The following is a 25,817-nucleotide window of genomic DNA, read 5'->3' as shown; positions in this document are numbered from 1 at the left end:
GCTTCTGAATCGATTCAGAGAGATTTGGAGATTTGGCTATAGACTGTACAGGCAGGCACTAGGCAGTGCCGGTGGAAGCAGCTGGGGGAGCAGCCAGATGAGCCCCACCTTAAGCCAGCAGCCCCAGAAGAAGCTGTGGCTTGTCCAGCTTATCCCCCAGTTGCACCCCCGCCGGGGCGAGGCAGGCAGTGCTGGCAGCCCCAGGAGAAGCTGCGGGGGCTGGAGGGGATGTTTGGGAGCTGAGGGATCGAACTGGGAAATGGGGGGAATGATCGGAGGCTTCCCCCCAGCTCCTGGTTCAATTCCCCAGCTCCCCAATCATTCCTCCCAGCTCCCGCAGCTTCTCCCAGGGCCACCAGCTCAAGCTGGGGCTTGTCTAGCTGCTCCCCTAGCTGCTCCTGCTGGCCTGTATAGTCTATGGCTGAATGAGAGTCGACTCTGAATATTTTTGGATTCAGATTTGGCCAAATCGAATCAGGACAGTGATTCCAATCACTATCCATCCGAATCGCCGAATCTAAATTCAAAGCAAATACTTTCTGCTTTGCACAGGCCTATTATCTGATAAGTCCATAGAGAGAAAGTGAATATGTATTATTTATTATCAAGGGCTATTTTTTAATTTTATAACCTTTTTGATACTTTAATACGCATAGCATACATCTGACTAGGTAAGAACTGAGAGATGTAAATCTCAGATTATTGGCTATTTTGCGCAGACAAGGTTTTTTGAGTAAATCCGATATCTGGTATTAGACCAACTCCAGTAATTGGAAAAAATTCTTCTTTGCAAACTTTTGGGCACAAACACCCTTCATCAGGCTGAGGAAGCATCTGCATTTGATCTGTGCTCTTCCTGGATAGAATGAATAGTAAAGAAGCCAGAGGCTTTTACTATTCATTCCATCCAGGAAGAGCACAGACCAACTGCAGATGTTTCCTCAGCCCAAGGAAGGGTTTTTATACCTGAAAGCTTGCTAAGAAGAATTTCTCCAACTATCTCTGAGTTGGTCTAATAAAAGATATCAGATTTGCCCAAAGAACCTTGTCTGTCTACGTCCAGGCCATCTTATATTCACCAGCCTACATATTGGCTAACGATCCTATCTTTAGTTGCCCACATTTGAAAATCTTCATCTAAATGAATGAATGAATAAATAAATAAATAGATGCCTGGGTTGTACATGGAAAATGAACATGTCTATGTACAGACAAGTATAGACATAAAATGCACAGCTTGATGCCTCCTAATTCTGAGCTCAAATGGGAGTTCAATACACTTGAAGGGAACTTGTTCGAGATAGTTGAAGTATTTTTGAAAGCAGGTCTAACTAATTTCAATGACTTGAAAACTTCCGGGGGTGGAGGGAGGGAGTGGGGGTAGTAGTGGTGCAGTTGCACTCATCCCGCACTTTGATTCCTGCTCCACACAAACTTTAAAACCAATAGCCTGGAAGGAGCGAATCAGTTCTAGTCAGGGAGTGCTGAAAGAATCAGTTGATTTCATGGCTCATTATCATTCCCTGATCCCTACTAATCTCTTTCCACTCTAAAGGCATTAACAATTCTTTGCCTTTTTTTAATGGTCTTGATGTTCCACTGTTGAAACTATCCATCTGCAATTTTGCTGTTTGTTAGCCATAGCTGGTAAGGTCCCCCTTCTGTTTCACAGCCCTGAAGACTGTTGTTAGCTCTAGCTAAAAACTTTAACTCAGTTGTGGTTGTGCGGGCCGGGCCCCGATCCCGCCCTCGTTGCCATGTGCGGCGGTGATTCCGATCCTATTCTGGCCACCATGGGCGAGCCGGGAGTGAACTGGGGTCATACTGGACCCGTCTTCGTTGCACATGGGTTGTGGCCAGCAGCCCGGGCACGTGGGGCTGGAGAGAACCACTGGGCGGTTTAGCGCACGCGAGTTAGAATTAGTTACAGAGGCGTAATGGTTGATTGAAAAGATTGTTTACTTACACCCAAAGATGGTATTGGTGTAGGCTGGACAGTTTTCCAGGCACAGCTCCCGCTTGGATCCTCACTAGAGGAACACGACAAATCGATTGCTCCCATGGAGTTTGCTAGGCTCCGCGGGTCCGGTTAAGTTGGGTTCGAAAAGTTTCCCCGGAGTTACTTAGGCTCTGCGGGTCCGAAGTTACAGGAAAGGGATACGTCTAGGATTGCACTCGGTGATGGGGAGAGGCAAGAAGCGAAAGCTCCGTAGACTCGGTTCTATTGCCTCTATTGCCTGCTTAGGGGAGGCGCATCGGGTCCGCGAGGGTCCGCAGCACTTGGAGATCTTCACACAGAATCTCTCTCGTCCTCCCTCCTCCGACTTGGGCGGAAACTACCCAAGCCTTTTGTACGGCTAGCAAGCCAATCGCTAGCCGCCACATGTGCCTACATTAGGAATGGGCCAATAACGTGGCGCGAATCCTAATACAAATGGCGGGAACTTCTTTACAGCGTGTATCACTACAATGCAAAAGAGATGCACACTGCAAAGAAGCTGTAATCTGGCGGGAAATCCCCTGTTGCACCAGAGTTCTCTCTTGCAGCAGAGAACTCTACCGTGCAAAGAAAGCGACAAATTGGCGGGAAATAATTTAGCGGTGCCGAAGCACACACACAAACAAAAAATCACAACTTTGGGTTGTGACATCCCCCCTTGCTGAGAGCATAGCTAAATTATGCCACACTCTTTCGAGCAATCTAGAGTTTTGTCGTGGTCATCAAACGAGTAAACAAGCCATCAAACAAATACACAAACATAAAATTCGCTGTCCTGGGATCAAATTACATAACAATCGAGAAATAATAACCAACATAAACACATAATCTGATTCATAACAAAATTGCATGATCAGGGCTTCAGTGGGCGTCTTGACAAAGTCATACGTCAGGCCCTCACTTCTTCCGGTGGTGTCATCCCTTTTAGGGCTCCTCCTTGTCACACACTCTGAATTCTGGATCTGTAAACAGAAAACTCTCAAAACGGATTAATGACCTAATTCAACAAACTTAAACAATTTTAAATGATTTTCATGGCCTAATTAGACGAAATCGTCGAAGATTCATCATCCGGCTCTTCTAAATAACAGAAACCTAACTCATAAGCTAATTGCCATTGGCCTGCGTCCCCTAAAATCCGAAGCTGCCGCTTGTTAAGTCCGGAACGCTGTAGGAGAAATCCAAACATGTATCGCTCCTCTAGGGTTCTCGGTGGCAGTGGTGGGAGATCGGATCCACGTCATCTGGTGCCCTGAGGCCTGGTCGGGTGTTGACAGTCCCGATCATAAGACAATCTTGGCTCCATCAGGATACGCAGTCTCGGCAATTGACAAAGAAGATTACTCTTTAATCACGTTTAAATTCCGTGGCCATAAGATCTAGCCATGAAATTATAGCCTCTTCAGATTCCATCTCAGATTCTTTATACCATTGTTGTAGATCTGTCCAAGCATGAATGCGACTGGCGACGACATCTCGCCCATCCGTTGCCGGGCCGACCGTGATTGCAGGGCAAGCTGTTTTTTCGGGAGTCGATGTTGTTAAAGGCTGAACTGCTGCCGCAGGGGTTACTGCTGCTGTTGCTGCTTCAGGCAGGAGGGGCGGATGCACTCCTCTGCTTGACTCTCTCCTTTGTCGGCAGGAAGGCGTGGTTGGCCGAGACGCTGCTGCGTCGCTAGGCGGGGTTGCCGGCGACGATGCTGCATCGATGGGCGGAGTCGCTGACTGAACTCTCGCGAGTTCGTTAGAAGCTCCACCCTTCTTTTCCGGTTCTTCCATGTGGTCTCCCTCTTGCTCGGCGCCATCTTGGACTGGTGTTTCAGGCTCCTGTTTCTCAGCCGCTTCTTTGACCGATCGGATCGCCATCTGCAGCTGGGTTTTCAAACTTAAATTCCTCTGCATTAGATTCATTATAATATGAATAGTTGCACTACCTTCTCCCCCCTTGTCGTACCGCAAGGCCATTCTTTCATCCGCGGGGCATTCCTCCGTCTCCAGATCTTCGCGGAGCTCAGATGGAAGCTCGCGACCCCGTAATCTAGACATTACCATACACGGAGAGAACGGGCCAATGGGCTCCGGTTCTTCACTCTCCTGAGCATATCGTAGGCATCGGGCACACTCCCGAGTGAAAGTCGGGTTCGTTTCGCCAGCCGGGTTGGGTTCGGTGAGGGACACAGTATCGAGGGGCCTAAACAGGACCCGCTCATCTCTCATTATACACCCGAATGCCGCAGGGAGCAAGTACACTTCCCTTTCTCTCGGGGCTCCATCTTCAGAGATTCCCTCTTCTCCCTTTAGCGACAAACAGCCGCTTACAAATCTTTCACCCGTTCCGCCCGCCTGGTGGTAAGCGATATGTATCTCTAATTCTTCAAAGCTTTTCACTTGGCGTTGGTTATCGCGCCAAGGGCAATTCCTAACCAATTCTAACTCTAGCGTGTTCTCTCTTAATTCCGTCTGAGTTGTTATGTGCACATTGTCTCTCGATCCCAATCCCATCCTTGTCGCCATGTGTGGGCCGGGCCCCGATCCCGCCCTCGTTGCCATGCGCGGCGGTGATTCCGATCCCATTCTGGCCACCATGGGCGAGCCGGGGGCGAACCGGGGTCGTACCGGACCCGTCTTCGTTGCACACGGGTTGTGGCCAGCAGCCCGGGCATGCGGGGCTGGAGAGAACCACTGGGCGGTTTAGCGCACGCGAGTTAGAATTAGTTATGGAGGCGTAATGGTTGATTGAAAAGATTGTTTACTTATACCCAAAGATGGTATTGGTGTAGGCTGGATAGGTTTCCAGGCACAGCTCCCGCTTGGATCCTCACTAGAGGAACACGACAAATCGATTGCTCCCACGGAGTTTGCTAGGCTCCGCGGGTCTGGTTAAGTTGGGTTCGAAAAGTTTCCCCGGAGTTACTTAGGCTCCACGGTCCGAAGTTACAGGAAAGGGATACGTTTAGGATTGCGCTCAGCAACGGGGAGAGGCGAGAAGCGAAAGCTCCGTAGACTCAGTTCTATTGCCTCTATTGCCTGCTTAGGGGAGGCGCGTCGGGTCCGCAAAGGTCCACGGCGCTTGGAGATCTTCACACAGAATCTCTCTCGTCCTCCCTCCTCCGACTTGGGCGGAAACTACCCAAGCCTTTTGTACGGCTAGCAAGCCAATCGCTAGCCGCCACATGTGCCTACATTAGGAATGGGCCAATAACGTGGCGCGAATCCTAATACAAATGGCGGGAACTTCTTTACAGCGTGTATCACTATGATGCAAAAGAGATGCACACTGCAAAGAAGCTGTAATCTGGCGGGAAATCCCCCGTTGCACCAGAGTTCTCTCTTGCAGCAGAGAACTCTACCGTGCAAAGAAAGCGACAAATTGGTGGGAAATAATTTAGCGGTGCCGAAGCACACACACAAACAAAAAATCACAACTTTGGGTTGTGACAGTGGTAATGTTAACTCAAGTGTTGAGTGAAATATTGGAGGCACTGTCAAGAGGCTCAAGAAGGCTAAATTTTGTATTATAAATCTGAATGACACATATTTTAACTATAATGACTACAGAAATAATTACATTATATCTTTACACTATTTTGACTCTTTTTGCCTAATTAGTTGTGTTTAAAAATATGGTGTATATAATCCAGCAATTTCTTCATATTCTAAGAATTATATTTGTTTTTGCTTTGATTTTAAACTTAATAATAGAGTGCTAGTCCCCTAGCATATTTGTAGAGCATCTAGTTTTTCTTCATTTGGAAAAAAAAACATGTGTTGTATGTGAAGATGTGCCATACTACCATCTGCACCCTCCTTTTCAAAATCCTAGATCCACCCATGGAAACTCCTGTATCATTTGTAAAAGTATCAGACAAATTCCCTTTGTAGGTAAATATCTGTTGCCTAGTATTTCCTATCTCTTTAGTGTTTCTTAATCTACTAGCAGCCAAAGTTAGATGAGAGAAACTAATTAAAATAATACACTTAGAGTCAGGATTTGTAATACTTTGCACTTCTGCATTCCCTTCTATTTAAGAATCTTAAACTTTAAAAATATGAATGTACTAAACTTCACAGCATGCTTGTAAAGTTAGGCAGTACTTTTATTCCTTATCTAGTCCTGTTCTTTGTGCCTCGCAATGCCCTGAAATTGGGTTTCTTAAGAAGGACAAGAAGTCAATCATCCTAGAATGCACAGAGCCAAATGGGAAATGCTGAATATATTAATACATTATTTTCCTAAGCAATCAGTTTGCACCTTCAGCATGACTACCTAGATCATTATCTTTACTTACAAAGAAACAAGTTAAGAGCCAAAAGAAATTACCCAACCAGAATGTTATAACAGTCACTCAGTATGTGACGGTTCTAGCTATTGTTCTTACACAGTTTCCATTGAAACCTTGGCTTGTCCCATTCAAGATTATCCAAAACATTCCTCTTTAGGGCTGAAATTTGCCATGTTTGGTCTCTGCCAGAAGGCATGCTCACTTAAGAAGCTCTTTCAGTTATTGGCCAGAAGTCCAGTCACTTTTCACTGTTTTTCAGGAGACTAATTCAAACCAGCTTCACTTTTAATTTTTGAGGGAGAACAGAACAGTTTTAAAATAGGTATAAATGTTTGCAAATTGGAAGCTGAGTATGCATGTTGGAAAATTCCCTTCCATTGTTGCTACCCAGGGTGACTATCTATTTGGAGGAATTTACCAGCTCAGGGCCTCAATACTTGCCATACTTACACCAGTATAATCCATCCTCCTTTGCATACTGATATAAATTACACCAGGATCCTAAGCATATAGATGGGAACTAATGAATAGTAGTAGTTATACATAATAAGTATTTATTACAATGCCTTGTCATTAGGAACAGGAAGTAGGCAATAGCTGGGGATTTTGAATGGGGTGTGCCAATGCTCCTGCTGGGACTTAAACCAGAGGTTCCTGATTAAAATGTCTTGCACCTCTGCTCAGGGTTAGGTCAATTGCCATACTTGGATCAGGAAGGATTTTTATCCTGTGCTCATACTGATATGGGGTTTTTCCCTTCCTCTGTAGCAGGAGGCACGGCCCTCTTCCTGAGATCTCTTGAGCATATTTTAATAACCTTTGCAGCAGCAGGATGTTGGTCATGGTGGTCCCCCTACACTATCTGTGGAAACTAGGTTGTTATATCTTGTGCTGTGTCAGAGTTGACTGGGTAGTTTTACTAAAATGTTAGACAATGGATTTGTATGGGATGGCTTGGATAGAGATGATCCTCTCAGGCAGAGGGTTGGACTAGATGACTTCTCAAGGTCCCCTCTAGCCCTACTTCTCTATGACTTCTATATTCAGGTCTGGGGCTTGTCTTGAGCAGGAAACTAATCATTCTGTAGCAAGGTGAGGTGAAGCTTGTAATCACTACACTTTGCTCATGTGACATTTATTAGCAGGGAGGATCAACAACATCAAGTCAAGATGCTTTGATGATCCACTGGTGAAGCATGTTTAAGGTTCCACAAGCTAAATAGCCTCCACTTCCTCCCACACCTTAAAAGAACAAAAACAAAGAGCAAGCTCCATTTAGGCACATGGCCTCAGGACTGAAAAAAGACTACTCATTTCTTCATAGTATTTCTGTAGCTGAATTTTATGTAAACAATCAGTGTTCATTAATTCTACAGTTCTATCAATCCCATGATATTAGCAGCCGTGAAACTGACCATTAGAAGCCTTGAAAATGAAACTAGTTCCTGTCATCCAGGTTTCAAATAGCAGTGGTTTTCTCTTACTTGTTCCAGAAGCAGCTAACAATTTGTTACTGTTAGCAAACTGCAGTTGGCATGCAGTTAACTGGAGTAGAACTGAGATACAAAGTAGAGAGTGGGGCTGAAGCTATATACTTAAGTATATTCTGCATTTAACCCAGGAGTATCACACTCATCAGGCCCTGTCAGTCAGATGAGTGGCACAGAGCTGGTCTGCAGGCTGAATCAGGCCTGCAGTCCAGCCCCGTGTGCTAGATTCAGTGTGCAGGCCTAGTCTAGCACAGGCACCACATTCAGCATGCATCCTGGACCAGCCTCAAATGTCACATGCAACATGCACTCCTGCACCACCACCAAGCAGGGCATGCAGCATGTGCCCCACACCAACCCCAGGTGCCATGTGTCATATGCTGCCTACGCCCCGGATTGGAGTGCGCTGTAAAGTCAAAAATCCTAGTGTAAAGGCAATTTAAATGCCAATAAAGATGTACAAACCATAGCTAATATATTTTGCGGAATACAGAATGATTCATTTACCTTAACGTCCCACTGTAGGCACTAGCCACAAACAGCCCTGGCACGCCTGGAAAGTCTCGCAGAATATCCAGTACCAAGTATGGCATTAACTGCAAAATTCCAAGATTGAGAAATGTTATAATGTCATCCCCATTTCTGGTCTTGTTTCTTGTAATTTTCTCAGCCTTCCTTCTGCCCAGTTATTCAAATTTTACATGTCCTATTGTATATGTTCTACTCAATTCCTAGACATCCTGCAGAAAATGGTCCCTAAGTTGTTCACTGTGAATACAGTCACCTTAGGACAGCTGAGAACCACTTCCATGTTTGATCCCAGTTCCTGTTGTTGGTTTAAGCTATATACTGGAAGCACCTAGTCCCAGATTCAGTAGAATAGTATCCCTTTTGTTCTGGCTTTTATGACATCTGCTATAGTTGAAATTTTCAGATCACTTCAAAGTGCCTGGTTTAAGGCTTCTATTTTTGTTAATATGAAGGAATGCATTGTGTATCTACCTTGCAATTACAAACCTGATTTCACTATGGTCTTAAAGAAGACCATGTGGCCTGACCTCTGGCTCTTTGCCATGTGTTCACCATTTGCTTCCCCTCTCTGGCCTCCTGCTATGGAGGCAGTTTGACAAGCATCTATAACTCTCCTAAACATAAGAAACTGACATTTCATTTGTTTCCCCCTTCCGAACATTTTTCTTTCTATAAATATACCAGGGTATATTTGGAGAGGCTGACTACCATTTGTGATTCTGCTCCTCAAAAGACATAATTTCACAACCTAATTCTCTCCTGAGTAATGAAGGGAGAAACATTTTTAGTGAATGTTTACTTTCTGCTCATCTCTTCCTGTCATAAATACTATTCTTGGGGCATCTCTTATGCTTAAAACATGGGAAGGTCTTTGCTTTTCACTTATCCAGGAACAAAAACTGTACACTGTAGATCTGGAGATGAACAGTACTACATAAGGGCTAATGGTTACTGTCAAGCCAGTATCATTCATTAAACTTTTTAGAGGCTGAGATAACTTCTCTGGGGTGCCTTCCAGCCAAACGTTTCTATGTTGTTGTTTTTTATTGTAACATTTCCCATGTTTTGAGTTGCTCATTTATATACAATGTTCCTAGGCATGTTTTAGAGGGATAAACAACATACCTGACAGATCTGAGAAAGAAGAGTTGCCTTCACAGTGTTATGCTCCTGGCTGTCCCCTTCATCAAGTCATAAAATAGGTGTCTACAACTATTGGTCAGAACCAGAAGGTGGTGGGACTGAAGAATATCCCACTTCCTGTAAAACCATCCTCACTGCCCCCTAGCTTTTCTATCAGTCTTACAGTTTGTCCCCCACCTCAATAATCCTGACTCACTACATGCTAATTTAGGCACTTTCCTCCTGCATACTCTGGCATGTCTCCTGAATGACTAATGAGGACTGTAGTGCAAGGTACAGCAGAGGCACAGTGCCTCTATGTAGACAAACCTTGCTTCACTGCAGCTATCTCAAGATCCCAGATGAAAAGGAGAAGTCATAGGGTTCTGACCTCCTGGCTGTTGCATAAAGATGCAAACCTTCCTTCTCTTCTCCCAAATAAAATAATATGATTTTTTTTTTCTGTGGGGTTTAAAATACTTGAGCGTTGCATCACTGGAGCATATGGAGATTTATGTCCAGTTATTTTACTAGATCACTCCCTTACTGAAGATAAAAGTATATCCCACACTGTTCCTCAATGCAGCTTTCCCAAAGGCCTCAATGTAAACTTCCAAGGCATGGGAGTGGTGAGTGCTCAGCCAAACACCTAGGGATCAGGCCCTAGGGCAGCAGTTTTAACTTATCCCTAACTGTTAAATGTAGCAAAAGATGTATATACCTGGTCTGGTGCTGACACCTTCTTTGCTGTCCATGGGTCACAATCCTTGTAAATTGAGTACAGAGCTAATCCGGAAAACACTGCACAGGTGAGAATCGCCCAGAGTCCCACCAAGTTTATATAGAGAGACCTATGCAAACACACATGGAAGGATCAAGGTTAGAGAATTACTTTTGGAACTCGGAGAGAAAAAGTACAGGTCTGTAAGCTTGGCAGAGATTAATGTATCCTACTGTACCTGAATTACCTTCCCGGTTGGCAGTCAAAGAAAAAAGAAACCTTGTTAAGTAGGAACACGATGTTTAGTCCAGTTACATGCTGTGAACTTTTTGACTGAAAAGGCAGTAGAGTACTACAGAACACAGGAACTCCTGAGAAAGATGATGAGCCATGCAGTAGCTACTAGGCTAGAAGCTATTTATAAATTTTTACTGCTGTGGGTGAACAGGTATTTACAGTCATAGCAAGGTCAATGGGATTGCTCAGGTCTCACCAGGAAAAGGGTTGCAATTTGGCTCCAATTAAGTTGTCAGAAAGAGATAAATTGGCATTTTCAAATATAAAACCCATATGATGTTCTTGGGAATATATAATCAATAGCAGCAGGGTTTGTCCCACAATGGAATCTAGTCAAGAGATTATGGGATAGTTGTGATTATTCTGCATATCTCAGCATATGTCTGTATGTCAGGTCACAGGAGGCAAATAGAAAGTGTACACAAACCCCAGAGGGATCTTTAAGGAGCATGCACTGGGTGTGTGGGGCCTGTGTCAGCACTTCTTTGCCTGTAATGTCAATGCACTATGCTATTTTGCTATGCTTAACCAGTGCCAGCCATCCAGTTATGGAACAATAAGGAAGGCCTTTGCTGACATGCTCTATAAGATAGTCATGCCAAATACTCCTCTCCAGATGATTTGTCATGGGGTTTCTTAAGGCTTTTGCTTCTAGACTTTACCCCAAAAAAGAGTCTTATGCCAAAGTAAGGTTGTGTTTTGTGTGCCTGCCCACTTTTACTACAGAATAAATTCTATTATCAATTTAACTTAAGTTGATTCCATGCCATCATAAGCTAAATTGATATAAAATCACTCTTAAATTGACTTGAGGTTGACATACAGAATTTAACCAAATGTTTTTGTAGGACAGAATAAACTATTTTAGCGCATGTCCAAAAGCTAAAAATTAAATAAAGTAAGTTTCTAGCAACTGAGTGACTACAGGCAGAAAACACCTCCCTGCACAAAAGATTAGCTGCTGCAAGTGGCAAATCTTATTTTAAAATGTATTGGTGTGCAAATAAATATCTCTTTGATTTTTGTCCTCACTGGCCTCCCAGTGAAGGGTGACACTCATGATTATGTCAGTATCACAGAAAAATAATTGTAGCTTTTAACAAAGGAAGGTGTTCCCATTAATTCTGAATGTGTAATACTAGGTAGATACTTTATGCAAAATCGGTATTGTGTCTAAGGAAACCATGTTTATAAACACCTGTTTATCTGCCTGTTGGTTTGGTTGTTTAACTGGGGATTTAGAATTCCAGTAATCAAAACATGGCATCTTGAAGAGATCTTTGAAGGCAGGGATTGAGGGAAAAATAAGAGGAAGTAAATGAGTAGCCTGCAATTTTCTGAAGGTGTGGTTCTTCTGCTAGAGACTCCTGTAATTCTTTAGAATGAGTGTGCAATGAGTCAAAAAAGAATCATCCCTTACCATGGGAGTCATTTAATTTATTCCCAAAAGGCACAGGTTAGGATCTGTGTAAGAATTCAGACTCTGAGCCAGATTGGTTATTGCTTTACACTTTGTAATATCTTTACATCCATGCAAAGTGGGTATAAAATGCATCTATTCTGATTTGATGGTAGCAATTTACATTTACTTTGCATTAGGGCAAATGACAAGAGGGACAGGTCAATAATGATTCTTGCTGGACATGTTTTAAAAATCTTTGATAAACAAACTACAGAGTCATGGCATACTGCCAGTGCCTAAAATGTTATGAAGAGACAACGGTTATGCTGTAAAGTAACTTTGCCTTTTGGAACAGTGATGTTTTTCAGGCATGGATAAGTCAAATAATGGTTTAGATGACTTGGAACCTGCCTGCCCTTTCTTACAGAAGGGAGTTATACAAGGGACAAGGTCATGAGATTCTAGATTTCTTAAAGCTATTAATGTAGACAGGCTATACAGTCCTACAAACTGCATTGATTCTTGGGAGTGGAGGGCCTTCCACATGGAAGCTCTGTACCTTGGAGCAGCTCTGTTTGAAGTTCTTGGCCACATGGCTCCAATGGTACCACATTCCAGACTCCTCTAGTCACAACTACCTCTACGATGCCTGCGAAGGATTTCATTGTGAGAAGGAGGACAGGCATTCCAAAAAGTAACATTAGTTCTGAAGGAAGGGCTGCTTGGATGACTCAATATGATGCACAATTGAAATGCAACGTATGAAACTATTGCCCAAACAAAATACTTGGGCTAGAAACTGTTTCCCACACATTACTAAACAATCAACATTGAGACATAGAATGCTTTTCTGCAATGGCTAGAACCCTGAAAAAAGCAACATAACCAAAAAATGATGCATTTGAGATCTAACTGATGATGTCACAACTCATTCAATGCATAAATGCAACTGACTACAGAATATTTTTTTCTCACTGCTGTAACCTAAAATGTTTTGCATTTGAACACACTGCTTTAAATACATTGTTCTGGTTATATTGTTCACATTTTTCAAAAGCTAAAACCTTCAAAATACTCTCCTTTGCTCTGATTAGGCAATTCTATTATGATTTGCAGCTTTGTTGTTCTCCTATAAATTATATGGATAGAGTTTATGAGTTAGCCTGGAATCCTGAGCTCAGGTTTAGAAGTAAAGAGAAACTTGGTTTATTTGGGGGGGAGGAGGCAGGGAATCAAAAGAAGGAAAATAGACCTTTCTGCCAGTATCTATAATGAGCTTCTATAGTGGCTTACAACTTATTAATTACCCTGGAAATAAAGTATATGATTCTGCAGCACTCCTTTCATTAGACAATCAATTTCAGCATTTTATCGTGCTCATACCTACCTTTGTGGATAAATCTTTTACTTCTTACTCAAGCAAAATTCCTACTAACTAACTTAAGTTTCATATATAGTACCAAATCCAAGAGCTGGTGTGAACAAAAAATTGCATTAATAAGGCTGTAGAATTAGGTTGCAAATAAACATAAGGTAGCTATTCGTATGCAACAATCCCAGGATAGTAAACAGGCAAACAACAAGACTGAATGTTACCACAAATTACACCTGATTTAAGTACTGGTGTTTAGCATTCCAGCTTATTTTTTACCTGGCTCACAAAGCAGAAAGCACAGGCTTTTATTACCTTTTGTAAATGAGTTATCTATAGATTTAAACCTTTAATTAAAAAAAAAGTTCCTGATGAAGTATAGCTATTAGTTAAAGTCTGAAACTGAACAATTTCATTTACTGCATATAGGCTTACAGTTTTGCTTGGAATCTGGTTTTGCAGGCAATGTATCTCTGAACTTGAGCTTGGTTGACCCCATATATTCCAGTCCAGGTGAAGGTCCCACCTATAACAATTGTCCAGAAGGTATGTCTTTGCAAGGGATTGGGATTAAAGCTAAATGAGAGAAAAAAGACTAAATGAGAGAAAAACTAACAGACTCAGGATATGAAAATCTTTAACCGTTTGTTACCAAACAGCTCAATAATTACTGGAAAAGTTATTCTCAAATACTTGTTCAAATGTAGACACTTATCCCTGCATCTTTGGAACAATTAAGCACTCAAACTTTAGGTATAGGAAAAAACATGAAAAGCACATTTTAAATTATGGGATGACACTCTTCCCTTCCTCATTAAATCAATGGCAAAACTCCCATATGTCTAAATAACGCCTGAAGGCAAATTTTGAATGGTGTATCAGGGCTGTTCAACGTCTAAGTGACTGGGGGCTGAATGCTGCTCAGGCTGTACCAACAGGGGCTATGCTGTGCCTTATGAGCACCCTAGCCCCAATCCTCAGTTCCCCCAGCTACATGATCCACCAGCACTGTGGGCTGCACTGCACTGTGCCATCCCACCCCACTCCCTAGGGTGGGGGCAGGAAGTGGAAGCTGAATGGGGTGAAGGGAACCCAGAGACCTCTGCTGCTGGTGCTGCTGCTGCAGCTGGAGCTATAGGGGAGAGTGGTGGCCTGATGAGAGCCCAAGGACCACAAATTAATCTCTTACAGGCCATGTGTTGCATGGGTCACCAATTGGATAGCCCTGTGATATACTTTGTAAAATACAATCATAGGTAAGGTGGCATGTATATCAGAGCTAGGACCGTTGGCAAAAAACCCTATTTTTTTCATAAAATGTTAAGATGCTTGATTATTCTGTCAGCTACACCATTTTAATTAATGTAACACCATTCAGTGATTATCTTGATTTAAGCCAAGATAGTGATGATTTTCCTCTCATCCATGTTTTTTTCCTCAACCAACCTCTATTGAAATAAACTCTCCTATGACATTTTATTGATTTAGCTCCAGGTGTTAAGTGTGGTGAAGCATGGCTATTAAGTACTGTGGCATAAACTGTAAGTAGGTTATTCTAAACCACTTTGTATTTTAATCATAAAGTATATTTGACTCAGATCATAATTTTCCAACATAAATCACATAATATTAATTAAAAGACTTTGGGCCACAATTCCCTTTTTTTAAACCCTAAAATAATTATTTTTTAAAAATTTGGTAAGATTTTTTTTCCCAGGTCAAACAGCTAATTAAAATGAAAACAGTCTAGGAACAGAAATAAGACCGAATGTCTACTGTAAGTCACCAATGCAGTTTGGAAAGTTCAATTTATGAAAAATCTGTAGGCAAATTATTCACTGATGAAATTTGAATAGCCTTAAATTTTAAAAAATTCTCATTTAGTGATTTTTACCATGGGACATGGATTAAAAAAAAAAAATCAAACTAATTACTTGTTATCATTAGATCTGGGGGAATTATTTACACAAATAAATTATTCATCAAAAATAGTTTCAGACAGAAAAAATAAAATGAAAATGTCAAAATATTTTAACATTTTTAGAATGCAATATTTTGCTTCTGTAAATTATTGATTTCCAAACTATATTTACAATACATTTGGAAACATGTATAAGTGATACATATTTTTAGAACAAAGTTGAGCAAAATTAAAAGATTTGGTCTTGTAGAGTTTTAGTAACGCATGGATGCATTTAAACTAGAACATCACATTAAACTGGATGGCCTTCCTAGAAAAGAATAAATTTATTAAATCCAATTACCATACTCACCCTTGATAGAGGCTTTATTCCAAAGTAATCACTTTATACCTGCCTACATGGCCAAAAGTAGCATTAAAAAAAGCAAGTGAGCCTACTTGAACAGTCTCCATAGCACAGATGCAGATACCATTTTACAACTATATAATGGTTTATGTGAGTCATTAGCTTGAACAAATGCAAACTTACTCCCAGAAGTTTAATCTTCCTCCATCATAGGAATCATTTAGAATGCGTTGGATTCCCCCTTGAACCACCACAGAACGTATAATCACTGATGAAAACCCAGCTACCATGATCCCAACTTGGAAAACATCTGTCCAGACAACAGCCTTTAAACCACCCTGTGAGGGGAATAACAGACACGGTGTACAGTAGGAGCCAGGGCTATTTTATTTTAAATCCATATTCATTTTAGTTGAATGTAATTACCAGTCTAAGGAACTAAACAAATTTTCCAGCTAAGGCAACTCTCCTTGAATCAAAGCAACAATGGATAATACCCACTAATCTTTCTTATGCTCCAACCTACTGACTTCTATAGAAGTACTACTTAAAATATAGAAACAAATTATGTCACAGAAGTATGATTTATAGTCCATTTATACTTTTAAATACACTATCAAATTTTAAGAAGCACTTTTCACTGATTTCAGTGAGTTCTGCTTAAAATTCAGCAGCACAATATAACCCTAAGAAAAGAAACATTGGGCAAAATACAGAATGAATTTCTACCACATTGTTCAAGGAAGTTGTCGCTTCAATGAAGACAGACTTAGATCATTCAGGTACATGTCAGAACAACCCCACTTGTAGAAAATCCCACTGGAGATGTCTCTGGGGAACTATATTTCTATAAACTCTGCAGGGATGGGAGCGGGATGATGTGTTTATCTTCCTAAGCAGCACCTTCTCCTGTCCCCAATCTGCCCAGTCTCTACTCGGGAAAGCAAACAATGCTGCAGTAGGGATGGATGAGTCACATGGCCCTTTGCATGTGGAAGTGGAAATACCCACATAGAGACTATGTTTTCTATACATGCTTTGGAGGCCCTTTGCCTTCATTAAAGCTTAAGCTCAGTATTTGTATGATATTTTTAGGGGATCGAAGTTGCATATTTTGAGCGAGTACTGAAGAGAAGTTGGGTTTCTTTAACACAGACAGCCAACGTACCAGCGTGCAATAGAATGTACAGACCACTCCAGTGGCAACCACTGCACCCCACAGATCAAATCCTGTGACTGAAAAAAGAGGGAAAATAAACAACTCTCAATAATGGTTTTGAAGAAAAACAAATCAGCTAAAATCAAAACCTATTTTGTATCTTGCTCCTGAAAAAAAATAGATTGGAAATAAATTATGCAGAAAGTACTAAAAATAGCAACAAAATTATTTGTATATTAAAACTGCACACTTCTGATAGAAATCAATACTAAAAAAAAAACTCAGGAAAGTAATTCTGGCAGGCCATACTTCTACACAATTGGAAATATGTTTGTATCCAACAACTCTCTTCTCTAAATCTCAGTAACTAAGAATGATTATATTGCTATAGGTTCCAATTCAGTAAAGTTCTAAAATATAGTCCTAACATCTGTTGACCTGCTGATTTCAGAGCAAAAGGATTTGTGTGGGTTGCCTGAAAGAGTTTATCTACCTGGGGATACTTGGGAAAGTTCAGGTGAATCAACTAAAGGTCTGAAGCCAATGTGAATCACTTAAAGCTTGTTAAACTTCTTGTCTGAATGCTCTGTATGGGGTAGAAACAGGCGACTGGTAGGGGGTAGCACATAGAGGCACATGCACCCCCTGAGATTGGCCCCCAACTTGCACTGCTCAGGACGGGGCAGTTTTTTTGCTGCGCAGGCCAGTGGTGTGTTGGGGGGGGGGGGAGACACTAAGCCATGGCACAAAAGTATAGGAGTGGATATGGGGCTTTTGGCCCTCCCTCCACCCACCCACAAATTGTGCCTCCCCAGACTCAGGAGGCACCAGTCACTAGACTACAAACTGCTCCAGAACAGAGTTGGGCATATAATGTATTGTTTGGTTCAGATCAAACCAATAAGGCAAAAAGAAAAAAAAAGGTATTTTCATTTAGTTCAAATTGAATGTGTTTCTCACTAAATGAAAACTGGAAATATTTAATTTGGGGTCTTTTTAAAAAATTAAAAATTTAACTCAAGTTCAAAACCAAGTGCGGTTTCAAAACATTTCACTTGGAAAATGTTGCAACACAATTCTGACTTCAACATTTTTTTCCCTCCCAGGCCAAAATTATTTCTAGAATGCCTCCCAAGCTCATGGGGCACCTGAAACCATCTCAAACTCCATTTTTGAGACATAAATTAATTGCATGAAAGAAAATGGCCCAGTCCTGATTCTGTATGAGAACACTGACCTGATGAAGAATGTCTTGCATTTGAAAGCTTGTCTAACTTGATTCCAACTATGCAGTTGTTCCAATAAAGGATATCACCCTCCAAAAATTATTGCTTCTCATAGCAGTCACATGGGGCTTTAAACTTGCTTCACACATGTACATTGCCTTTACAACTTTAGCCAGTTTTCTTAACTTGCCTGAGTAGCCTCACGTAATCACAGCCTCAGGGGGTCCAAAACAAGCAGTAAAACTGACAGCAGAATTTGTCACTGGATCTTTAGTCTCTTCCACAATCTTTCTTTAACTAGAGACTATCGGAAGTCTTCACACAAACAAAACTCCCAGTAAAGTCAATGTAAGTCTTGAAAAACTACATATTTGACCCTACTGTGGCATATATCTCTACCTGCTTTAAAATCCTAGTAGTTCTACATATTGCAAAGATGAAAGAAAAAAAATTGAAAATGAACTACACAAATAATTTTAACATAAAATGATTACTCTATAGTCACTTTACCTTGATTTAGTGCCAGAGCTGGAGCATAAATAACAATTCCGGTATACAAAATCTAGAGGAGAGCAAACAAATACAAAAATCAAAGGAAGCATGCATTTCTGAAAATTGTGATACAGACATACAATTGATTTTTTGGTAGGCATGTCCACAAAATATAATAGCAACGTATCTAAGTGCTGTGCAGTGTTAAGTAACAATGCTTGTGTTTATAGGAAAAATACCAGGGAACTAACTAGTAATGCACTCTTCATGGTGCATTATTAAAAACTAACAAACACTAAAGCAGCTCTTAAATGCCAAAGTCCTCTCCATCTTCACTGGCTTTTCTGACTAAGTCTTCATATTGCCAAACTGCGCACCGGTCATATCACTGTGTAGTAATAGACAGGAAGTCAATAACGTTTGTGTGTGCTTTGCCAGGAAATCTTTTATTATCCATTTTCTTAGTCTCAGTAGGATTCAAGCACTACTTAATATACAAACATAATGGAAATTAAAAATAACTAGAAGCACACCATTACATATTCATTATTGTATAGTAATGTTGGGTTTTATAGACCAGTGGGTTGCAGCCATTGGAGGGTGACAAGAACGCATGGATGATTGTTTTGTTTGTTTTCATTCATTACAGGAAAGTAATCCAGACACACACCCAAAAGAATCCCTTCATTTTCATTTATCGTAATAAGGCTCACAACTCAGATATCATCTATAATAATTGTCTTATCATGTCTTTTAATCTTGGTAGCCTTTGCTCTATTATGTTGAAACTGATTGTAGTGTAACAGAGCCATATTTAGGGAAATTAAGGTTGAAGTCAACTACAGTCAAATTCCAAGGAAGTCTATGGATCAAATTCAACAATGACACATGCAGTTCCACAAGTTTCACAATGAGGTTTTTGTTCTGAGCTTGTATGCTCTAATCTTTATATGATTTAACTCCATTGACTTCAATTGAATTAGTCCTCATTTTTGCTAGCATATAATCAGATTCTGAGCCTATGTATAAGTGGAAAAGGAGCAAATAAAACTCCACTTACCTGGTATTCAGCAAGTATGCAATTTTAGAGCTAGCCCCATGACCGTATAACTTGGACTACAAGATAAGCATCTCCCATCAGTGGCCCCATGGTCGCAAAGCCGACAGAGGGAGCTCCCTGCTGGTAGGGGCTGTGGAGTTTGTTCCGCACCCAGCTCCACAAGCATGGAGCTGGTGGGGAACAGGCTGTGGACAGAACAGGCTGGGAAACAAGCTCCCCAGCCTCTGCCCTGCGTGGCCAGGTGGAGACAATGTTCCCCTGCCCCAGCAGCAGGGAGCTTTCAGCCCCCACTCCCTGATCACATTGACCAGTGAGGAGCTCTGTGATCGGGGAGCTGGGGTTGGAAACAGGCTGGGAGCTTGTTCCCAACTCCCTCTCCACAATCACAGAGCGGGGGCTGGGAACAAGCTCCCCAGCGCCTACTCTGCGATTGCAATTGCAATCAAAGAGCAGGGCCTGGGAGCTCCTTGCATGGGAATAGTTTCCCACCCAGCCTGAACAGTCCCCAGTCAGCTCCAGGCTGTATATGCACACTTTCAGTTTCTTCCAATGGATGAGCTATAGACAGTGTGCTGAAGCTCTCTTCTTTTTCATTATAAAAGGTTTCTTCAAAGAGAATTGGTACTGACAGGCTATGATTAAAGCCCGTTCCTAAAATAATTAGGTTGCCTTGAATAAAGATTTCCTTTCCATTTAAGGTCTGAAAACGTTCTTCCACTGGCTTTAGAACATAGGAGTCAAACTGACAGCTGCACAGCCTGGGGCTGGCTGGGAACTGTCCTGGTCAGGGGCAGGTCCCAGCCCCGTGCCCTGATCAGGTGATTGAGGCATGGAGCTTGGAAAGAGCTGCAGGGGTGGGGTAGGTCCCAGTCCCCTGCCGCAATCCACTGGTAGGGCAGCTAGCAGTAAGTTAGTGGATAGCTGCCCCACTGGCAGATTGGGGCAGGGGGCTTGGACCTGCCCCACCCCTGCAGCTCTTTCCAAGCCCCATGCCCCTGATGGGGGAGCCAGGGCCAAGAGCTCCCTGCAGCCAGGGCAGGGGGACATTGTCCCTGCCCCAGCAGCAGGCAGCCCCCGGGCTAGCTCCCCCTGGTGATGGCAGGGTTCCTTCTCCCTAATCCCTGCATGTGTAGACACCTACCCAAAAAACCTTACTCTGCAGTATCTTACTGTACAGTAAATCTATGCTGGAGTAAATGCATGTGTAGACATGTCCAGTGAGTATCTCCCTACTGCCTTTAAGCATCATGATAAAAAACTTCCTTGCCACAACCCTTATCAGATTTTATTTAATTTAAAGCAAGGATCAAGAAATAATTGTTCTTCTCCAAATTATTTGGTACAAAAGGAAATAAAAGTACAAAAAAGTGACACACCAATATCTGCGATACTATCAAAATGGTAAGGTGGTAAAACAAATCAAACCTTATTTGAATGATCCCAGACAATTAAATACAGTTTTTGGCACAAAGAAATATATACATTTCTTGAATCCATCTCCTCAGACACATTTCTAGTAGGTACCAGCTTCTTTTTTGATCTGCTTTGAAAGCAGGGATTATGAACAACTTGTCCCTTTTGAATCTTCAGACCTTTTTTGAGTGTTACTATATGATGAGATATCATCAGAGCTCAAGCATGTTGCTTTCCATATCTCCCATACCTTTGATGGACTTGTTTCTCTCTTGGAGAAGTAGTGCCCAAGATGCAACTGGCCAGTTAACATCCCAATGTTTGCCAAATTCAATGGTTCCAAGAGATTTAGGGTAGGGTGTCAAACTCATCTGGGCTAGATGAGTGAGATAGGGATGGTCCATAGGCTAGATGAATGTTGCATGGCCAGCCCTGAGGACTAGATAAGGGCCATGAACTCCCTCCCTCTCCCACCCCCTCCCCTCCATGCCAGACCCAGAATGGGATACATACTGCATACAGTGCCCACTTCAGCTGGTCTAGGACCCATGCTGCACACAGCACCTGTCCCAGAGCAGTTGGAAGGTGGACACTGTGTGCAGCATGGATCCTGGACTGGCTGGGGCAGGCACCACATGCACTTGTCCTGGACCAGCTGGGGCAGGCATTGCATTTGGTGCATGTACTAATGTGACTGGGACATGCACTGTGTGCTGTGTGAGTCCCAGACTGGCCAGAGTTGGCACTGTGTGTGCCATGTGTCCAAGGTCCTGCATGCAGGTCTGGTCCAGCATGTGCCACATTTGGCATGTGGATCAACTCCAGAACTAGGGCAGCACCCTGGGCCAGATGATGGGGCTCCACAGGCTGTATCTTTGACACCCCTGATTTAAGGCATGTCTGTATTTGCAACCTGTGGATTTTGTGCAATCTGCATAAAAGCACTGTGCAGGTAATGCATACTCTTCACATTATTATCCCATGGCTGATGTATTCCTACCTCATTTCATTGCAGCCATAGAGCACTGCAGTGCTTCAAGCTATGTACTCAGATTACTCAAGTACCCATGTAGGAACAAAGAGCACTTCTGAACAGCGTATGCTCTCAAACTCGTAAATAGGAAGCTAAAAGAACTTTCTTGTCTTTTACTTTCAGTCCCATTCTTGAACTTTTGTAGTAATCTTAACAACTACTCAAACATGATCACCAGTTACATTAGATTAAATAATGCTGAAGGCTACTAAGGACCAAAGATCGAATTTGAGGTTTACTTGCCGTTTGTATAATGAAGAGGACTGTCCCACAGAGACGCAGATATTTATTAAATCGAAGCTCTAAATACTGTGGAAAAAAAAGGAATAAACAACTTTCACATTCAAGTTATACATTATTTTAACAGAAGTGTCCAACTCCCTTGGTTCCCCGCCGCAAGCAGATCCAGAACATGCTCCATGTGGGCATATCTGGACCCATCTCCAGAGGCAGGGCAAGCAGTGGAGGTAATTATTGCCATAGGCTACTGAGCTGCAGAGCTTAACACACCCATCACTCTTAGCAAAAACCAGGACAGTGAAGGAACAATAGAACCTGTTTATATTGTGAAAAGGAGAGTTAATCAGACCTCTCTCCCTGCTCTGATCATCTGCCAGAAACAGCAACACGTTTTCAGTTTAGCTCAATTTTCTAAAGCTGACACCTCTCTTACTGTAATGCTGCCACTGGCACTTGTCCAAGTAACTCACTGTCAGCATTACGGATAAATCCAATGTCTTGTATGGTGTTGAACACGAACTGTAACCTTCTGTCTATAGTGCCTACTAAGATACAGTGACCCTTATTTTTGGATAATTTTGGCTTCATTTGACTTGTCATGATACAATTTCATTCCCTTGCCCATTTTAATGATAATGTGTAATGTACAATAGGACAAAGAAAAAGTCCTTTATCCATCAGTGTGATCAACAGTGTAGTTGATAATATCTAATTATCCACAAGAGCTGAGGTTCATATTTGAATTTTGAGTGCTGGCAAAGGGGAGAAAATAAAGACAAGGAGAGGCTTGAATTCTGACCTCTGTAGTCTGTTTTACTAGCAATAAGGATATAACCATAATGTCTGTATTATTACTATACTTTGATCTTTTTTCCAGGATTTTAGAATGTTACTAGTCATCATTAAGGGCATAAAGCTTATGAACATAAAGTCAACTGGAAGCAGCCAGAGATGATTATTAGACTTCCATCCGCTCTATGTAGAGAGCATCTCTGCTGAGGAAGGAGGTTCCTTGTCCTCCAAGACCAGAACTCTCCTGTCTGGCAAAGAGCGAGAGAATGCAGGTTTCCAGTGTGGCTCCTCTATGCCAATTCCCTGCAGGTATTAGCTCCCAGAGGCATTTCATTCAAGCAGCATAACTTACTAGGACCTTCTGTAGCTTTTTACTCACTTGACTTGGGTGAAGGAAAGAAACAACCCCTCTATTTTTAAGCTATATTTCAGCACTTACATAGAAGTGGGTTGTTTTCATAAATGCTGAGTATGTGCAGCTCCACCTGCATAAGTACTAAGGAAAACATAGGCATATTCAATGCCAAATGCAGAGATTGCTTATCTTTAAGTAAATGAGGAAGCCCAGATGATATCTATTAGACTGCTAATCTCCTTAACTTTAAGCGTCTGCTCAAGTGTGCCACTGGGAGCTCTAAATATGGATTCAGAATCCTTCTTTGAGGAACCCAATTTTGAGAATGATGGATTTTATTTTCAGGTGGACTTTTGACGTGACAGATGTGCCTGTCTATCTATCTGGCCAATTTCCTACCGAGCTAGGCCCAGACGATGACCCTGGAGAGCTGCAGGAACTGGCTCTCAGGAGCTGGCATTGGTGACATCCTTTGCCTCTTTCTGTTTCTGGGCAGGGCATTGGGACTCCTTTGAGTTTGAACATTTCCTTCACAACCAAATGTGGACCAGTTTGTGCCTTGCTGGGCCATCAAGGGGCCACTCTGCACGGGAGGGTGGGGGAGGAGATGACCACCTTGTTCTGTAAGTGTGACGGGTGCTGGCGTGGGAAGGCTCAGTGGCAATAGCAGGAGTTTGTTACTGATGAATGGGGGTGAGGGGAAGGGGATTTCTGCACTTTGGTACTTTCACCTTTTGGTTTGAAACGGTCCAATAAAATCTGTCTGCCTAGAGCACATCACAGTCTGTGCAAAGATAAAGCCATGCACTGGCTTGAACATCCTGAGGTACTGAAACCCAGAAGTGGGTAAAAATACTGAGACCAGGTCAATGGGGAGATACTGGAGCAAGGCGAGTGCAGGGTCAGCCTCATTTCCAAGCAAGTGACCCTCCCATGCCTATAATTTTTGGCAGTGGAGGGTAGGACACAGCAGGCTGGTCTTTTTACCCCGCTATGGGTTTCAGGACCTCAAGATGGTTCACGCCAGCATATGGCTTCATCTTTAAACAGGCGGAGACCTGATCTAGACACACGCTCTCCTCCCCGCACAGCCCAGTCATCAGGCGCCCTCCCAGTCCGGTGCCCAGCTAGCAGCACGGGCACGGCATGGGACAAGGAGAGGGGTGACAGCACCCAAGCGTGAGGCACGGGGCAGGGGCAGGGCGCAGGCCCCTCTCACCTCGTAGGTGCTGGTGATGCCCAGGCGGTAGAAGACGGGCAGGAAGATCTCGGCGCTGGCCAGCACCACCAGGAGGTAGGTGATGGCGAAGACGCAGAAGACGGCGCCGAAGCGGTACACCTCGGCCGGGGTGCCCAGCACGGTGACGGCCGACATGAAGCTGGCGGTGAGGGACAGCGCCACGGGCAGGGCGCTCATGCTGCGCCCGCCCATCAGGAAGTCCTTGGAGGTCTTCTGCCCGCCGCCCGCGAAGGCGTAGTACACGCCGATGACGGCGGAGATGAGCAACATGGCCCCGAACACCACGTAGTCCCACACCACGAAGCGCCCCGTGCCAGTGCCCGTGCCCGTGGCCATGGCGAAGCCGCTTCCCGCTCTGCCGCCCGGCTTGCCGCGCCTCGCCTTGTCTCGCCGCGCCTCGGCTCGGCTCTGCTCTGCTCCCAGGTGCGGAGGCAGCGCCGGAGCCGCCCAGCCCCGCGACCCGCCTCCCGCCTTCCCGCAACTTGAGCGCAGCCGCCTCCACCTCGGCCCGGGGCCGGGGCCGGGCCCGGCGCGGGGGCAGCGGGAGGTATCAGCGCGCACGTGGCCGCGCCACGCCCGCCCCGCTCCCAGCTCCTCCTAGAAACCCGCCGTGGCGGCCCGCCCGGCCTGCCGCGCAGCATCTCCGCACCTTCTCAGACGTAGATCTATGACGTAGAATCTTAGCACAGTCTCAGGGGTAGCACCCTGACAGATTCCAAGACATGAGATCTATGACGTACTGCCTTAACAGAGCCTCTGAGGTAGGATCTGTGATCTAGAATGGCAGCAGGTTCTCAGAGGTAGGATCTGTGAGGTAGCATCCTGGCAGAGTCTAAGACGCAGGATCTGTGACAGAATCTCAGCAGATTCTCTGAGGTAGGATCCATGACGTAGAATAGTAGCAGATTCCAAGATATAGGATCTATGACGTACAGCCTTAACAGATTCTCTGAGGTACGATCCATGATGTAGAATAGTAAGTAGCAGATTTCAAGACATAGGATCTATGACGCAGATTCTCCGATGTAGGATCTATGACGTAGAAGAGTAGCAGATTCTCTGAGGTAGGATCTTGGCAGATTCTATGACATAGACTCTATGATGTAGACTTAGCAGAGCCACTGTACATCCCCTGCTGAGCTGAAGCCTGCAAGGAGCTCTTACATCAGCCCCAGCCCCAGCAACACATTTGTTGGGTAAAACTTCTCTTCTTTTCAGCATCCTGGTGTCCAGATTGGATTGCAAGGGGGTGGGGGAGAGGGGGAGGAGATGCTTTTTTTTTTTTTTTAAGCCTTTCCAGAATGTTTTCATTTTCTAGCAGTT

At 43.3% G+C, this 25,817-nt stretch overlaps 1 protein-coding gene across 1 annotated transcript in view; it reads right to left on the bottom strand.

Annotated features, from left to right (window-relative positions):
* Positions 1 to 24,978, bottom strand: part of SLC5A8 (solute carrier family 5 member 8) — a 42,712-nt gene extending 17,734 nt beyond the window's left edge. Inside the window, exons 1-8 of the mRNA XM_006261167.4 lie at positions 24,474 to 24,978; positions 22,111 to 22,176; positions 18,380 to 18,431; positions 16,653 to 16,720; positions 15,668 to 15,822; positions 13,653 to 13,793; positions 10,147 to 10,276; positions 8,280 to 8,368 (exon numbers count right to left, since the gene is read on the bottom strand). Of these exons, the coding sequence (XP_006261229.1) occupies positions 8,280 to 8,368; positions 10,147 to 10,276; positions 13,653 to 13,793; positions 15,668 to 15,822; positions 16,653 to 16,720; positions 18,380 to 18,431; positions 22,111 to 22,176; positions 24,474 to 24,830 (1,058 nt within the window). The 5' untranslated portion in view covers positions 24,831 to 24,978. The remainder of the gene's footprint in view (positions 1 to 8,279; positions 8,369 to 10,146; positions 10,277 to 13,652; positions 13,794 to 15,667; positions 15,823 to 16,652; positions 16,721 to 18,379; positions 18,432 to 22,110; positions 22,177 to 24,473) is intronic.
* Between the last annotated feature and the right edge of the window lie 839 nt (positions 24,979 to 25,817).

This window comes from Alligator mississippiensis, chromosome 4 (genome assembly GCF_030867095.1).
Source record: "Alligator mississippiensis isolate rAllMis1 chromosome 4, rAllMis1, whole genome shotgun sequence".
NCBI classification, from domain to species: Eukaryota; Metazoa; Chordata; order Crocodylia; family Alligatoridae; genus Alligator; species Alligator mississippiensis.
The sequence above is the reverse complement of the archived record's forward strand: the minus strand, read 5'-3'. Positions and strand labels throughout refer to the sequence as shown.